Source organism: Zonotrichia leucophrys, chromosome 12 (genome assembly GCF_028769735.1).
Source record: "Zonotrichia leucophrys gambelii isolate GWCS_2022_RI chromosome 12, RI_Zleu_2.0, whole genome shotgun sequence".
In the NCBI taxonomy this organism is placed as follows: Eukaryota; Metazoa; Chordata; class Aves; order Passeriformes; family Passerellidae; genus Zonotrichia; species Zonotrichia leucophrys.
The window spans coordinates 16,324,661-16,343,254 of NC_088182.1; the positions used below are offsets into that span (position 1 = coordinate 16,324,661).

Sequence of the window (18,594 nt, forward strand, 5' to 3'; positions counted from 1 at the left end):
GCCTTTCCAGAGCCTGAAGGGGCTCCCAGGGAGCGGGAGAGGGGCTGGGGACAAGGACAAGGAGTGACAGGACACGGGGGAAAGGCCTTAAGGTGAAGGAGGGCAGGGTCAGATGAGATTGGGAAGGAATTGTTCCCTGTGGGGCCCTGGCACAGGTTCCCAGAGAAGCTGTGGCTGCCCCTGGATCCCTGGAATTGTCCAAGGCCAGGCTGGACATTGGGGCTTGGAGCAGCCTGGGATGGTGGAAGGTGTCCCTGATAATGGGATAAACTTTAAGGTCCTTCCATCCAGATTTTCACTCCATTCTTTATGTGACTGTCTCCTTTCCTTTCAAACAGCTTCAGATTAATTACCAAAGTTTAATATTTCTTCTTTTGCCTTTGCAAAGCAGAGCACAGTAGGAACTGGATGCCTATTTTAAGAGACAATGTGTTCTCCCAGTATCTTTCCACCACACACCAGTTAACAATTATGGTTAACTCAATGGTTACACCATTCCATGACAATCTGTCTAAATATTCCTCAGACTGTGAGTTCAAGGAAACTACAGATGTTTAATGTCAGCAGATCTCAGAAAACTTGGTATCCCAGGTGAATTTGTCATTTTGAAGCTCAGCAGACCCATCCCACAGCCCCGGACCCTCGGAGCGAGCTGGGGATGCAGGAAAAGGCTCTGCTGGCACACACAGGACTTGTGGTAACGTATCCTTAACTCCCTCCCTTCCCCTCTCTGGATCACCAACTTCCCTGCAGCTTCTGCAGAACTCAGCTCCAGGATCATGTTTCAGGATGTAATTAGCCTTACAAAGAGAAAAAATGAAGGGAAAGTGCTTCAGTCGTTTGATTTTCCATGCATAAGCTGCAACTTGCAGTGAAATCATTGCTCTAAATGGACAAAAGAAAAACTTTCCATGCTAAAACTTCAAGAAAAAGGCTTGCTGCTTATAGATGACAGATTTTAAGTGCAGGAGGGGATTAGGAAAACATGAATTGAAAAAAAAAAAGTTCTAATTTTAATAAATGTTTTTATGTTAAGGCTACATCTGCCAAAGTGTATTAGATCTTTTTATTTTATTTAAATCTACACTAAAGTCACACCACCTGGAAACGAAACTTCTAAATCCATAAAGCAGCGCTGAATAAAACACACATTTTTTGTTTCTTTTGCAAACACTCCATTTCCCTGTTCCTTATGTGCCTGAAACCCTGGAAAAGGATTTCCAGCTGTGCCTTGTCAGCCTGGGGACCAGAGGCATTGTGTGCTCCTCATTTGCCCGAGCGAGGCTCCGGCTCCAGCACCAGCACGGGCTCTGCTCGCAGAGCTCAGCCCTGGCTCCCCTGGGGAAGAAGCTATTCCAGGCTTAACTAAGGAATCAGCTCACATGGTTCAACAATCCCGACAGTTTCTCTGTTTGTTTTAAAGATATCACTGAGATTTTGTTTCATTTGCAACGGGAGACTAAATGACAGCAAGCAGAATCTGCTGTTAGGTTAGATTACAAGGTAAAATGTTTTCCATTTTAAATTACTGCTTAAAGCATGGTGTTGAATGGCTTAAACTTCATGTTAACTTTGCAAATATGTAATATTTGAAATGAAATGATGTGGGCTATTTTTAGCACTACTGAAGAGAAATGCCTTTCTAGCTAAAGTGTGCAATACCCGTTGAGCTGCTTTTTGTTCTGTCTGAATGTTTGCCACTCACATCCAACTGAAACTAACAGAGAGTGCAACAGGTCTGGCTGCTGTGGATAAATGTAATTAATTTCTGTGCAATGCATTTAAAAAAGAGCGAGTGAAAAATCTTAGTAAAGCACTTTAACCCCTGTGTGTCAGGAGAAATCACATTGACTTAGAAATGTGTTTGAATTTTGACTGAATGGATAAAGATAGATTATTTAATAAATTCTGATACTCTGGCATTTCTAAAGGGTCTCTCCTTTAAAAATTAACTCTTTCTGTTAACATAATAGGAAACTGGCAGGTACTGAAGATAAAGGTACAAATTACTGAACACATTACAAAGTAAAAGTAAATGCTTTCACATACTGTTCCTGATCTAAATATTTGTGGGTAAAATGAAAAAAGGTACAGCAATGCAGCCATGTTGAAACTATCTGGCAACACAAACAGTTAATAATTTCATTACACTGGCTATCTATAATTGTATTTTACTAGGCAATGATTTATTATGAAACTCATAAATTGAATAGGCTGAAATGCCCCCAAATGAAAATTTGGCTGGCACTATACAAAATACAGCCTCCTGAGAGAAAATCTGATACCCCACACATGGGCAGGAAAGGCCCAAAGCACCCAAGGCCTTTCACAATTTGGGCCTTAAAATGTGAGGCAGCACTTATTAACTAAGCCAAGGAAAGGAACTCAGTAGCCCAGTGTTTTGCATGCAAAGAACATAATTTGGTTGAAAATAGCAATATTAAGCTTTCAGTGCTGAAGAGTTAAATTGGTGTTAAAAATGAGCATATAAACTCACATATATGAACAGGATTAGTTTATAAAGACTTTTTTTGGGGGTGGGGTGTGGTGTGTTTTCTGTTTTGTTTCTGATTTTTAAAAATTTGTGTTTATAAAGTACTTTATGAAACCAAGTTTCATTTTATAATAATTTGCTTTACTACAGAATTTTACTCTTTAAGTTCCTAGCAAAACATCATTTAATGTACATTAACACCTGTACAGTTAATGTAATGTAATTCACACTCTATATTATTCCTGACTTTTAAAAAGAAATGAAGAATGGAAAAGTATTTCAGTCATGCCATTCTGTGCCTCTGGCCACAGGAAGAAATGGTTAAATGTTAAAAAAGCCCAAGTGCAACGTAGCAGCATTGTAACTGCACAGCTCTGGTGTTATTATAGTGTATCCTAGAAAAATGGAACCATAATTAAGATGTCAGAAACTCGACAGAATGAACACACATGGCCAAGCCTTTCCTTTGTACATGCCGTTTTCCCTGAGGGCTCTCAGAGTGTCTCAGCCCAGCCTGTGGAACAGAAGTTTCCTGGGTAATTTTACAGCCACTCATTACCACGCAGGGCAGACACCAAAGGCTTGGGCTCGTTCCTCCTGAGGCACTCAGAAATGAGCACTTTCTCAACAAGATCAGGCACTTCCAGTGCAGAGGGCAAGCTTCTGCATCTATCTGAGATGTTAACTAGCAGTAATTGCAGTAAATAAAAAGCCATGGAGTCCATACAGCATTTTGGAATAAGTGATTTCTGAGGGGCAGAAAGCAGCAATGTAAAGTTTGGATTCATTTCAAAACCTGCCATTCCAGGAGATGCTGTGAGGATTTGTGTGAGACACTTGCATCTCAAACTCCCTTCATATAGAAATAAAAATATTAACTTCAAATCCTGCAAATTAATACCTAAACTTACAAAACCATTTTAATTTTAAAATATTTGAGCACAGAAACGACAATATTAAAAAGAAGTTAAATGCATACTCTTAAGCTGATTTACTGCCAGCATCTCATTTTAAAACACGAGAATAAAAAAAAATATATGAGAATTGTGACGTGGAAAGCATGGAAAACAAGCAATCAATCACATGGCTTATATTAAAGAACAGTTAGACAACTTGTACCAAAAATGTGACCTGTTCTATAAATCAGAAAATACCAAGATGAACAAGCTTTTAAACAAAATCTAATTCAGGCAAAGCCACAGTTCAAGTTCCTGAAATAATACTGTCCAATATTTACACAATAAAATTATAATAAGATTAACTCCAAAGTGAAAGATGATGCAAAGCCAGACTGATGAACATGAAGAAAAAGCATTTTTTAATCCCCTCAGAACTTCCTCAGAGAAAAGCCACGGCCATGCTCTAAGCCTTGTCTTGGCCACAAAGCCCAAGAGCTCCAAGTCCTTCACTAATTCCCACTCTCCCAAGAACACAAATGTCTCCTGTCTGTGCTGTCTCAGTTAAAACAGGCCACAGGACAGCAGCATTTCCTTTTTGAAAGAATTATGCAACACAGATCATTAATGACCCTGGATGTACAGGCTCTTATTTCCACACTGGTACAGCAATCCACTGCTGGATTTCCTTCCTTGTGTGTGCTCCTGAATCCTGACTGCTCTGTTTTGGAATGCCACCTATTGGTGACAGTAAATGTAATTTTTCTGTCACAACCATAAGAAGGCTCAATTATTTTGAGTTTTTTAATAAGTAAATGCAGAACACAACCCGTTCTAGAGCCTATACTTCATAAAAACTTCCGCTGGAAAAGCAGTTGTGGGATGTCACAAATAGCACAAACTTTCTCTGCAGAACCAAGCAGATGCTATTAGAGAAGAGGATGGCCAGAGATGGATGGAAAAGCAACAGCTCTTCATTTACAGTGAATAAACACCTTGCACAGAAATGCCAACCCAAAAGCTTTTGGGGCAGCACATCACAAATGAATTGGGCATTTTTCTGTTACTTTTCCATTCCCACACTCAGAAGTTACAACACTCTGGAAGAAATAAAAAATGGAAGACACACTTTATAGAACTCTCAAGAAGTCCCTTGCTGAATACTTACTGAACAGCCAATGCTCTGGCACTGCAAATCTAAACCACCTCTGCAAGTGCAGCCCCAAACACAAACCAGCGCCTGTTTGATGGTGACTCCTGAGAATCACTACAATCAAACTGGTCACTGCAGCTCTCAGAGGGCAACTTCTTTCCAAGGGGAACCTTGGTTATACTGACCTACCATTCCTTAGTTCACCTGCCTTGAGAAGTGCTGTGTGACTGACATGGCCCTAAAAGCTCTGATTTCCCTCTTTTTTGTTCCCATTCAGGGCACTCTGTGGGACCCCTAGACGATGCAGGCACCATCGCTGCTCTGTTACCTCCTGCTGCTGTGGCTGTGCAGGGATCTGTGCCCGGCTGAAGGCGGCACTGGCAGGAGGCAGAGGAGCAGGATTTCCCCCAGGGCAGCGGGGCTGCAGCCGCCGGCGCCCCGGATCCCGCTCCTCACCATCGATGACAGCGTTGTGGGCGTCTTCGACTCCCTGGTGGGGCTGGGCCAGCACGAGAGCACCTACAGTGTCTTACCAGGTGAGAACACAGCCCCTCTGCTCTGCTCCTCATTTCACACACTTCAACTCTTTAAAGCTTTATTTCAGCTCTAATCTTTGCAGGGGTCCCAGAACCAGGGAAGAGAGGAGGATCTGACTCCATGTTTCAGAAGGCTGATTTATTATTTTATGAGAAATACTATATTAAAACTATACTATATTATATTAGAACTATACTAAAAGAATAGAGGAAAAGGATTTCATCAGAAGGCTACCAAGGAAAGGAAAGGATGATAACAAAAGCTCGTGACTCTCAGAGTCTGAGCCAGCTGACTGTGATTGGCCATTAATTAGAAACAAAACCACATGAGACCAATCACAGATGCACCTGTTGCATTCCACAGCAGCAGATAATCATTGTTCACATTTAGTTTTTGAACCCTCTCGCCTTCTCAGGAGAAAAATCCTGTCAATGAGATTTTTCAGATACTACTTCCACACATTCCTGCTGCTTCTGCAGTGATTCTGTGGTTGGCATTATGAGGCTTTTTATCAAACCCTGCTTTCCCAGATAACAGCAATATTTCCCACAAGTTTTCTGCATTATTTTTTTATCTTAATGAACAAGAAATTTGTTGGGGTATTTTCATAATTCCCAAAGAATTCCAAACTTGTGTTCCAAGTTTGAAGGCCATTTTGAAGAATTTATTGCTCAATATATCACCTAAATTAATTAACATTTCACTGAGGCTTCAACAGCAGTAACAACAGTGTTAATTAAAATAGATTCAAGTTTTTATTTTTACTTTATGGGTTGCATTTTTGAAAAGCAAATTGCACATGCAAACCTTCAGGAATATTTCTTGATTTTGTAAATAACTTAATAATTCTTGGTTGTAGCTGGAATATGGAAGTTATGCTACAAATGAGACACTAATGATGGAAAACTGAGTTAAAAGAGAGAATATCTTACTCATTCAACACAAGACCACTCTTATTCTCCATCTATATTGACAATCCAGATTTATTTAATAGAAGTTCAGTAGTATGATTTATATAAAACTTGCCTTTTTGGTGATCCAGAGATTTTTATCTCTGTATTTCTGTATCCATAAATAATATGATATCTGTACCCATAAATATCTGTATTTATGGATACAGATATTTCCATTCCTCCATCAAGATATCACACACTAAAATATTTATATGCAGTTGAATGAATTTTATGGAAAAAAATCAAAACAGAATTCTCTGATTCCCATATTCTATATATAATAAAAACAATAATAATCTATTTTTATAAGCAAGAATTTAAGCCTTTCAGTGTGTCACACAGCAGACATGACCACTGGGTTAAGAGGTCTCAAATGGCCAAACATAAATCAGCCACATTTTCTCCACAATTCCTGTTTGTTGTGAGTCCTTACTTCAGAAAGGCTGAACCATTTCAAATCAAGTATTTGAAAGTAAGGGGTTAGAATAGGAAAAACTAGCAAAACCCTGGACTGTGGCATTTTCAGTGCGTATTACAACATTATACATATTACTAATGTCAAACATCTAATTTACAAATATTTTTCAAGTTAAACAGAGGAAAATACCATGTAAGTAGCATACACTTCATGTAAGATATTCCAGGGTTTCTGTCAGGACCATCAGTCATGCTGAAATAATGCACAGCTCTTCCCCCTCCCCGCCCCGCTTGTTTCTTTCTATCTGGACTTGCATCCAAAAGCTGAGCTCAAACCACTGAACTCATTTTCTTTGGAACTCCATGCTGAATTTACACCATATTTCCAAAGGTTAAAAGTCCTATGCTCATCTGCCAAACACTGGAACCACAAGGTATTTTTTAGTCTAGCTTTTAAAGTTCAAAATTTTTTCAAGTTAATGTCAGATTTGGAAAAAAAAGAGCCTATTAAATAATAGAACACTATCATTAATCATGCTTCAGAACAGAAGAAAATGCAATCCAAACACTGATTTCCATTCTCTTAGCTACTTGTTTTCCTCTTAGGAGACTGAAAAAAACCCAAACCCACCCAAATTTACAGATATATGCAGGATGAAAATGAGCAGCTAAATGGAGGTTTAACAGTAACCAGACATGTAATTCCTCCAGATTAGACCCATGTGAACATTCAAATTAAATCAAACAGTTGGCCACAGCACGAGGTAATTTGCAGTTGTCCATTAGGCAGAGCAGAGCAGGATGCTCAGTGCTGCCCCATCTCTGATCCCTCTCACCCCACCAGGCTGAAGGGACTCAGTGGTCAGGAAATGTGAGGGGCAGCTCAGCACAGCCTTTGTGTCCCACAGGGCTCTGGGAATGCCAACAGTGCCAGACAGCAGCTCTGCAATGCACCCAGAGGGAAAACCTTGGTGTGAGCACACACTGCTCCTGCCTTTATGCAGCTCTAATGTACACAGGGAAACAAAGCATCATTTGTTACAGAAGCCTGCACAGGCCAAGCCTGATAACTCAGATCTTTATGCTTATTCAGACAAGATTTGCTCTGACTTCTGATACATTCTGGTAGCTAAAACAAAAGAAAGAATTTTAGGAAGCACGGAAGAATTTCCTTCTCAGGCCAGATTATGCTCTTCTGGAACAGTCATTGTTTTATTGTTTAACATGAGAAAGTGCAGGATTCTTCTTGTGTTTCTTTTGGAGGTTATTTAAAAGAAGTATTGTGGTGTACTGGCAAGCACATAAACCCCAAAGTCAGGATCCAGCAAACAGCTGGATTGCAGATACCTGGGTGGAATGACAAGGGACTTAAAGCCAACTAACACTTGGTCTGGGCTAATTCCTCTCCTCCTCCAGTTGACATGGCTGGAGTTGCTTAGAGCACAACTTTATGCAGCTGAAGTGAGGCAGAGATGTCCCAGACTTTTGAAAAAACAAGATGCAACTACTCAAAACTTCAATTTCTTGCTTTTGTCATAAGAGCAATTTAAATCAAAGCATTTAAAAAAAATTATGGAATATAGAGCTCAACCAAACTGGATGATTCTGATAATTATTTTTTACTGTAGAAAACAGATTGATATCCAGTGGTCTTTGAGTAGAAGGAAAAAGAACCTTTGTTATGAAGTAGGACTACCTTGAAAGACTATGCAAAATGCCTCATTTTGAGACAAATATTAATACCAGAGACATTTCAAACCAAATATTTACAATAGTCTTACAAGGTTATTAGGAGGCTATCCTGAATACTCTAGTTAGAATTAAACACCCAGGCATGGAGCAGGGCAGAGTGTGGGAAAACAAAGCCTGCAAAGAACCCTCCAAAGACAATTTGTGCACCACAAGTGAAAGTATTGGCATGCAGATTCAGGTGAGAAAAGATTTTTCCACTGTATTAATTTTCATTTGAAGGAGGAAGTCAAACTGAATAGGAAGAGAGGAAATTTCTTCTTCTTTATATGCAGGGAAGTACAAAGTCAACTTAGAAATGGGTTCTCATCTCAAAACAACACTTCAGCAATGCATTCTGTCAGAAATGCATTCTCAGGTCAGTTAGAAAGAGGAAGAGGAAGGTGTGAGGGAGTTCAGCTTCTCAACAAGATTTAGAGGTACACACAAAAATAGGAATATCTGCATGGGATGAAGAATCTCAGCCTTGGTTTTCCTTCTCTCAAAAGACCAAAAATAAGACAGCAACGTGCTAAAGTGCAATGTTTACCCTGGGGTCTGGGTGAGAACTGCCCAGGGAAGATTCCACCACTGGAAGGAAAGGGAGACTGGGATTAGTTTCCTTCCCCAGTCTCTGGGCTCTCCAGATCACCCCCCTACTGAATATCTGACCAGAGCTTACAAAATTACATTTCTTTCTGAAAATTTGAACTGTGTACCCTGGGGAAATCTCAATCTTTTGTAGATACATATCCAGAAATTTGGGAGACAGAGTATTTCATAGCACAAGTTGCTCTAGATTACTGCTTTTTTAGCAAAGAGGGTTTTTTGGTTTTTTGTTTTTCAAATAAAGCAAGTTACAGGGAAGTGGAGATTTTTGCCATCTTATCAGTCATCCTGGAATGGACTTTACTTCCACCAAGCCTATGAACTGTCACTATAAACTGAATATTGTTACCCTCCCAGTTCTGCAGGGCCTTAATAAAATTTTCTCATTTAATGTGCAAGATATTAGAAAAGAGAGGAATAGAAGAAAGAGAGGAATAGAAGAAAGTCTGGAAAAAAAATTCAAGCTTTCCATAACTGGAGATTACCAATAAGCTGAAGAAAATATAGGTATGAAAAGTAAGGAATAATGATAAGATCCTTTGAATGGGGTGTACTTTACATATTTTCAAAATGAGAACAAAATAGTAGTGCTTCTTTCCAGAGCTGCAAATGAGCACTGTTGGGTCAGTGTAAGCTGTTGAGCTGCCATGATGCTGTGGTGTGTTCTTAAGTTTGTTAGTTTGCTCTCCCTTTTTCTGTATTAAATGGTTTCTTCCTTTCCCAGGACTTCCTGCTGCTACCCTGTCAGTTAGGTTGCTATGGAAATGAAACTGCTCCTCCCCTGGTTTCTCTTATAAAGTGAAAGTTGTTTCCTCCTTGGGCTCAGTCAATCACTCCTTTTCTCCTCCCAGGTTTCGAGAACCTTCTCCTCTCTGGAGATGGTGGCTGGCTGGGGTCCCAGGACACCTCCTTTACCTTTTGATTATTGGTCTCCATGGAGTGTCAGTTCTGTGAAGTTCATCCCCTCACCTTTCCCGATTGGTTCCGCCTGTACCCACCCCCCCCTCCTTTATAATCCTGTTTCACCCCCTATGGAAAAACTTCTTCCCGGTTGGTTTCCCCGCGTTTGGATCCCGCAACACCTTCAATAAACCGATGTTTAACCCCCGGGAAATGGTCAGCTCCGTTCCTCCCCAATACCAGCGGTGTGAGCCAGTCCGCAGCCAGCACAGCCCGAGGCCATCAGACGCCGAAGGTTGCTGGCCAGGAATTGCAGAGGGGCGTCGGCCTTTCGCCCTCAGCTAGCCGGACTCTAAACTTCGGGCCACATAGGGGCCCGAACCCACGACCCTGAGATTAAGAGTCTCATGCTCTACCGACTGAGCTAGCCGGGCTCTAAACTTTGGGCCACATATGCCCTCCTCTGCACCATGTCCCATTTTGTGTTCCAGGGAAGAAGGGGCAGTGCAGAGCCAACGGGATGGTCATGTTCGACAAGGCCGTGTGGTCTCCCCAGCCCTGCGTCACCTGCCTGTGCTCCCAGGGCCAGGTGATCTGTGACACCGCCATGTGCCACCCGCTGCCGTGTGCCCACAGCGTCCTTCCTGCCGGAGAGTGCTGCCCAGTGTGCTCTGACACCGGTATGGGACACCACAGATATTGAAAACCTTCCATAAACACTGCATTTATTCCGTGCTTAAAGCAGCTCTTCAGAAATTTTACTCAAGTTGATCTTGGTTTCTCTGAGTGCTCTGTTAGATGATTTTGATGCAGCATTTAAAGAAAAGATGATGCTAAGTATGTAATACTAAAGATAATTCTATTTCTTTTTTTACTTCCCCCCTACCTTTACAGAACTTTGTAAATGTACAAAGAAATAACATCTATTTATGTTTTCTATTCCACTTCCATTTACAAAGGATCAATCAATAACTACATTATTGATGTATTAGACATACAGAGTGGTAAATCCTTGTTAAGAGTGGAAAACCATGCAGCAATTTGATGTGAATCAAGAGAAGAAAGTCAATTCACAAGAGAAGCCCCAGAACTACAATTTTGGTATTTCACAATAATTTAAATAAAACTGGTACCTTTAAAAAGAAAAGGAATGGAGGAAATAAACATGACATACAATTTCCTTTCTTTCATTCCCACACTCCCAGTATTTTATATCTGCAAAGTACTGAACTCAATCTCCTACTGTAAGAACTATTTATCCTCATGTGTATATGCATGTGACACTCTGAGATGAGACATCATAGGAATTCTCTGTAGAACTGTAAAAGTCATGTTGACTGAGACATTTGAACTCCTTTTATTAGAACTGTCCTATTATGGAAGTAAAAACTGCATTTTGGTAACGGAGTTAATGCATTTCCCTGGTGAGATCCCCACCTGCAGCCAACTCCTCCCCTGACAATCCCTTTTGGAGGAGAACAAGTCTTGACCTTTGTGAATTTTTTCCAAATTAGCTCCTACTTCCAGACACATTATTTTTCCTCTTTAGACACCTCCATCAACACAAACCCCATAATTAATAGTAAGTCAAAGAGGAAGATAATGAAAGCTATATTAATTTTTCCACCTTTTTGTCTGGAGTTCTCAGGAATTGTAGCTGTGTACAAACTCTTCCAAAATTTCTCAGTCAAGTGTCTCTTTTCTCAAGTAGCAATTTAAGACCACATTTTTATTCATTGAATCGTATTCTAAGAGGAATAATCTACAGTCACAATTTTCTACAGTATGTGGGAAACAGCGCTCACTAATATTTCAGTTTCATCAGACTCTTTTGTGTTGTTTTATTGTTTTTTTCCCCCATCAGCCTCCTCGCTGGACTCCAGTATAATTTCAGTGGATGCCATCAGTGAGATGTCTGGTGACTCCCCAGAGCCCAAGGACCCCGACAGCACCCACGTTGTGCCCTCAGCACAGACCCACACGGAGAAGGATGAGCTGCTCCCAGCAGCAGGGACAGAGGGCACAGACAAGCAGGGGCCCAAGAAAGGGGAGAAGAACAGAAAAAGGAAAGGCAGAAAGAATCGCCGGAGGCACAAAGGGCGGCACAGAGGGAGGCGGCCTGTCCCCAGAACGGGGGCTGCAGGAGATGAGCAGCATGGCAGTGATGAAGATGATGGTGCTTTCAGAATTCCATCCCATTTCCCGATTCCTGTTCCACCCATAGAAACTCCTCCTTTGCCATCTGGATGTTCCACCTCAGACACCACAGTAAGCTGCATTAATGCCAAACTTACACAAATACCTCCCATCTCAGATCCAGACCTAACGAGTTTAGACCTCACAGGTAATTAATAGATCTAATTTGCATGACTTCTCTAACATCATCCACCCTAAAATGCAGTCAACACCACTGTTAATTTGTCATTCCTTAATATAGAAAAGTTTCAGAACTCATTTTACAGCTATGCCTTTAAAACAGAAATGAAAAACATTGGATTTGCATGCCAGTGTTTAAATACTAAGATGAATACATCTACACAAAATTACTGTCCATAATGCTATTTTTGTGATATATTTTCTAGATGCAATATTACACACCTCAGGTGCAGACTGTATTTCATAACAAATTTTTTCTTGCCTTCTGTCCCAGGAAATAGCATCACTACTATCTCAGATGAAGCATTCAATGGGGTACCTAATTTGGAATGGATTGATCTGAGTAAAAATAACATTACCTCTCCTGGCATAGGTCCCAAAGCATTCAAAGTAAGAAAGCATGGCTCCTCTGCTACCCTCTCAGTAATTGCTGCTTAAAATAATGTTTTTTGCTTTTCAGTTTATGGATCTAAACTACTTTGCACCTTTGTATAATAAGCATTGTATAATTCAATAGCTACTTTGAGAAATCTCTCATCATAATCAAGAATTAAAATTGAGATATGATAATTTTTCATACCAATCTTTTGAGCTAGCTTAAGCATAATAACCCTGGGTTACTGAAAGCTGCTCTCCTTCTGCCTGAGGAAATTTGCTGACCTACAGAAAATGATCAGTTTGCTCACAGATCAAGAGGATAAGCATGTAATTTCTAAATGCATGTACTTTGAAGTCCTAAATATGCCCAGTGTAGTGAGGCAATTCTTCCACAATTCACAGAGAGCAGCAGGAATGCAAACAATGATCCTGGGGAGCCACAGCAGGGCTGTGGGGAAGCTCTTTGAGTTACATGTGACATTAACTGGCACTTTTCTTAATAATTAGCAGAAAGTAACTTATTAATTAGACTGACAGGAAAAAAATAGTTTTGAATTCAAAACACTGGATACTACTGCACTGCTGCTGAAAAACCTTACAGAGTGGGTATTAAAGAAACTCTTAACTCAATATTTATCTGCATACATTGCACCTTGATAATCTAAATGCTCTTCCTCCCTGTTATAAGATCCTGAAAAAGCTGAAACGTTTGTATTTGGATGGAAACATGCTGGCACTTATTCCCTCTGAATTGCCATCAACTTTGGAAGAAATAAAAATAAATGACAACCAACTTCATGCCATTGATGAAGACGGCTTAAAAGGTATTTTAAAAAATGAAAATCATATGAAAAGTCAAAAATAAATTTGAAAAGCTGAATGTTTAACCTGGTTTGACATAGAAAAATAATTGCTAGCTTTACAGTGCCATGCCTTTAAAAGCAGCACAAGCTGAAAGGCTTGCATGACAAAGTATTTTAAAATTATATTTTCCCTTATGCAACTGCTCCTCTCCCAAAGCAGTTTAGATTTAAGGTCACTGAGTGGAGGTGAATTTGAAGCATGTTGAAGACACCAACTATCCCCATCTTTAACCCGATGGCTTTTTGTGTGGTGGAAACATTTCAGTTAATTTTAAATTGCATGGAAGTGAACAGAATTTGATGTCTATGAAAAATAAAGGAGAATATAACTGGAGTCAACCATGATCATCTGAAGCCAGTTTAAACACAGGCTGATAGAAAAAAGAGGAAGAAAAAGGAAAGGGTACCATCCATGTCAGAATTTGATGGACTTTTTTGCTTCTTTTCCTCTCCTGCCAAAAGGGTCCCATCTAAACTGGATCAGCTGCTGCCCTTCCCATTTGGACTGGGAGAGGAAAATGTAAATAAAGCTGTGGTCAGTCTCTAAAGATCTACAAACCTATGAATAAGTCCAAGATTATGAGATAATAAAATCAGTTCATTTTTATTTTCCATTGCTGTGAACTGATCTGGGTAATGTTTAAGACTGTTAAATATGAACTTGTATTTTAACAAGATATAAGATGGCATTAATTAACCGAAATGAAACTTTTTCTCCTAAGGTTTAAAGAACTTGGTCACTCTGGAATTAGAAGGAAATAAACTTAGTGAAGCAAATGTCAGTCCTTTGGCCTTTTACCCTTTGAAAAGCCTTTCTTATTTGCGACTGGGAAGAAATAAATTTAGAATTATACCACAAGGTCTTCCTGCCACTCTTGAGGTAAAAAACCCAAAACAACCATGTAAATACTAACAACAACAACCCCCCCAACAAACACCCAAAGAGATGCAATTCCTTCTGTTTGCCCTTTCAAAGCAATATGCATTCTCACAAATGAGAAAACAAAACAATTGCTCTGAGAAATTGTGTTTCTGAAGGTCTCACTCCTGCTACAAACTGCCTGCTTCAGATTCAGAACTAACACAGACCAGGGAATACAGGGGACAGGCAATTGCTGCACTTGGAATTTGCAATGGGAAAACTCAGCCCATTCTGATCTCACACATTTTCTTCCCAAATGCACTTACAGGAGTTATATCTTGAACATAATCAAATTGAAGAAGTGTCAGAAATTTGCTTTAACCATACCAGAAACATCAACATCATTGGGCTAAAGCATAACAAATTAGAAGAGCACAGGATAGCACCTTTGGCTTGGATAAACCAAGAGTAAGTATCACACATTTAAAATACATTTGTTTCATTTTTCTCTGTTTTTAGTAAGGCAAATAATCAAAAAAGTATTTGCACTTCATTACTTTTAACTTAGACTTGTAATTATGCTTTGTTTTCCTTTGCTAATTTTTCTAAATTTCCTTTGCCTAATTGTATAATCTAGAAGATACTCAGTCAGCTGTCAAATAGAAAGATCTTCTACCTCAAATCTGTACCTTATTAACATAAAAGTCAATATTTTTTTCTGACCACCCATTCAAAGATGAACATTAATTATAAATAATACCATTTACAATTATATGGTAATTTAGTATTGATACATAATTATCTCAAAGGTAATTTAAAAATAATTTAATACTATCCTAGCCTTATTTCCCATTGGATTAAAAATTAAAAAAGTCAATAAGATGAAGGGAAGATTGTTCAGCTGCATTGTCTAAGAGCAGAATATTAGCGCAGTAAAAGATGATAGTGCTTTTGATTTTCCTGCTAAATAATTTGCCAAGCTGAGCAGGGTACTGCCCATCACTGGCCCTGCAGCCCCATCCCTTGATTCCTGAACTTGTGAGTTCCTGAAGCTGCAAACAACCACGCTGTTACTGCTGACAGCATCTCATGCCTGGGAGCGAAGCACAGGGGACTGATTCATTCACACAATTCCATTTCACATGGCCTTCAGAACTAAGCTTAAAACTTCCTGTTAATGGGATAATGACTGAAATCCCAAGGTTATTCCAGCTGTTCAGTGTAACTCACTGCAGCAATCCCAGATTAGTCCCATGGGATTGCCCTGTATTGACCCCCCCCCCTTATTACTGGAGATCTCTTCCCATCAACAAAACCCTTGTGCTTGATTGGTAATTCATGACTTAATTATTTCTATTCCCAGAGTAATTATGCACAACCATGCTCCATAAACACATTTTGCCCCATTATCAGGATCAAATTTCCCTTGGAAATGTCATTCCCTGGCAATGCCATGAAGCAGAGCCTTGCACAGACACAGCACTGCCAGGCCAGGAGCTCAGAGGGGTTTCAGCCTTTTTTTCTTTTCTCCTTTAATGCAGGAACTTGGAGTCAATTGACCTCTCTTACAATAAGTTGTATCATGTTCCCTCCTACCTGCCCAAATCTTTACTCCATCTGGTGCTTATAGGGAATCAGATTGAGAGAATTCCAGGCTATGTGTTTGGCCACATGAGGCCTGGGCTGGAGTATCTCTACCTGTCCTTTAACAAACTCACTGATGATGGCATTGACCCAGTGTCCTTTTTTGGAGCTTACCACTCCCTGAGGGAGCTCTTTTTGGATCACAATGAATTGAAAGCTGTACCCTTTGGGATTGATGAAATGAGAAAACTACGTTTTCTAAGACTCAACAACAATAAAATAAGGTAATTTCCAAGCTCTTTTTTACATTAATGACATTAAAATAAATAAGATATGCTTTGCTTTAGGAATTTGTTATTTTAAAGTAAATATTTGTTAAAAAAAACTGAAGAAGGAGCTGAATGCTGAGTTTTCTTTTACAATATTTCTTAATATGATAGAAATGAGTTACTGAAGTTAAGTTCACAGTTACTGAAAATGCTCATCACCAGCAATCACCAGCTTTTCTGCTCCTGGAGCAGAGCCCAAAGTGATAACAAAATAATGGCAGGAGTCAGCAGCTGGGGTCACCTGGTGAGCAGGTTCCACCAGCCCCAGCTCTGGAGCCACATGCTCAATCCAGGCTCTCTGTGCTGTTTTGTAAAACAAAGGAGTGGCAAAGAGAGGATTCCCATGTGTCAGACAACTCAGCAACACATGGCAATATTTTCCTCAGGAAAACTCAGTATATGATATAAATGAGAAAACAATGCAGAGAGAATGTTCAAAAGTGTTGGAGATTTTTTCAGAAATGGCTTAGAAGGCAGCTGTGAGGAGTAAAATTCTCATAGCCGGTTTCTGTAAACAGCAGAAGTTCTCAGGTTGTTTTTAATTACAAGTAAAAGTGACAAACATGAAGGCCTTGAGAACCTTGCATACCAGAGTTCTCAGGCAGCTTTCTCATAACAAGTAGATATTCTATCTTTGGCTGTTTTGGGAAAGCAAAAATAATTTTGAGAACCCAAATCTTGGTATTGGAAACATAAGGAGGAATTGGTGTGTTATCTCTGACCTATTGTGAGCTCGGGTTTGCAATATGCATGAACTTAATTAACACGGTTATAAAAAGTGACTGATTGAGTGAATAAACGGAGTCAGATGCTGATCAACAAAGGTGGGTCTCTCCCTCCATCTTCAATACAAAAGAATGGCTTTTGAAAGTCCTCAGCAAATATGTAATTGAGAAAATTTAATGTACTGATGAAGTTATCATTTCCAAACATCTAAATAGACAGCAAGTCTAAAATAAATGCTGAAGTTAAGAGTTCTCTGCAGTGATGAGAACATGATTGGAACGTGGTTGCTCCCCTGTGTCACAGGAGGGTGCCCCCAGAGCGCATCTGCAGGACTCAGAGCCACCACGAGGACGAGCATGAGCACAGTGAGGAGGAGCACGAAGATTCCCACCTGGAACACGTTCACCTTGAAAACAACTACATCAACACAAGGCAGCTCTCCCCACACTCATTTTCATGCATAAGATCCTATTGCAGTGTTGTCCTTAAACCACAGAAGACCAAATAACCCCCCCCAATTCTGCATTGCAACCCCCATCTCCAGCAATGCAGTTTTATTTATTCTCTCTACTCACTGGCCTGCTTATTCTGATTTAAACCCTTCCTGCCATAAATATGATACTGTATATTATCTACTGAAGTAAGGTAGCAGTGTGTTTCTTCATATTGTTTCATTATAAAACCATTAAATGTAAAAATTGAAGCTTAAGAGTATGACATCTGTTTTTATTTCTATTAACAGCATTCTGCTTAAACACAGCAGGTCAAACTGTGCCCCCAGGCACACCCTCTGTAAGATCAGATTTTAGGATTTAAGAATGTAGCTAAACCCTCAGCTTGGTCCTATCTTATTTAAATGAATTTAAAACATTTTAAGTGGTACCATCAACTGTAAAAATTGTATATAAGAGATAAAAATCCTTGAGCTCTGAACATTCTAGCAATGCAGGAATCAAATTTCTTAAAACACACAGAGGACTGGATTTTCTACCAAATATTTAGCAGTGTTAAGCTCTCTTCCAAGTGAAATTAAAAAAAAAAAGTTAAATTATTAGTATTAGATGACCCTAAAAACTTCCTGTATTCAAACACAGATTCTGATGACCTAGAAGAATGAATAATTCATTTCTGTCTGGATGCTTTTTTTTTAAGCAAAGCATATTTTAAATGTTTAAAATTATTTTTAAAGTCACAGTAATAGGTTCCATTCATTTGTACTATAGTTAGTTTGTTAGATTTTTATACTGTACAGGATGTGTAGTCCTATAATAAATTTAAGCAAAACACCACATATTGCTACAAGTATTTTCATTCAAGTGAAATTCTTCTCTTATCAAACATTCAGACTCCTAAGACCCAAAAGAAATTCTCCACTGGGTTGCATGGGATAACACCACTAAAATACAGATTAATCAAGATTTATTTCTATTTTTTCTCCAAGGTGTGCTTTGTCACTATTAAGATACCATAAAAGTGAATTTTATGCAAGTGATGTGACTAAGATTATTCCTGTGGGGGTTTAGCACAATGAGGACCAAGCTTGCCTGACATCACTCTGTGGAATTTGTTCCTATGAGAAGCTCTCAGCAGTGGGACAAGACCTAAGGTAAAGTTACAATACCAAAGAAAAGCCCAATTAGTGAGACAGAGAATGAAGGAAAAATGTTCTCGAAATGGAGCACAACAGCAGCAGAGGCAGGAGAGCAAGGGGTGAAGGACACAACAAATGCGTGGGTGCTCACTTCAGAAATACACAGCAATTACACCTGCACAACATTTCCCTGTGTCA

At 39.6% G+C, this 18,594-nt stretch overlaps 2 protein-coding genes across 3 annotated transcripts in view; one reads left to right on the top strand and one right to left on the bottom strand.

Annotated features, from left to right (window-relative positions):
- Nucleotides 1–18,594, bottom strand: part of CENPP (centromere protein P) — a 116,055-nt gene that overhangs the window by 16,095 nt on the left and 81,366 nt on the right. The gene's annotated exons all lie outside the window — the stretch shown is intronic.
- Nucleotides 1,223–17,518, top strand: ECM2 (extracellular matrix protein 2). The gene is made up of 10 exons (XM_064723911.1): nucleotides 1,223–1,503; nucleotides 4,821–5,079; nucleotides 10,179–10,367; nucleotides 11,552–12,031; nucleotides 12,338–12,453; nucleotides 13,130–13,265; nucleotides 14,027–14,184; nucleotides 14,495–14,634; nucleotides 15,708–16,034; nucleotides 17,109–17,518. Exons 2-10 carry the CDS (start codon nucleotides 4,845–4,847, stop codon nucleotides 17,311–17,313), a joined length of 1,986 nt encoding a protein of 661 aa, XP_064579981.1. The 5' UTR covers nucleotides 1,223–1,503; nucleotides 4,821–4,844; the 3' UTR covers nucleotides 17,314–17,518.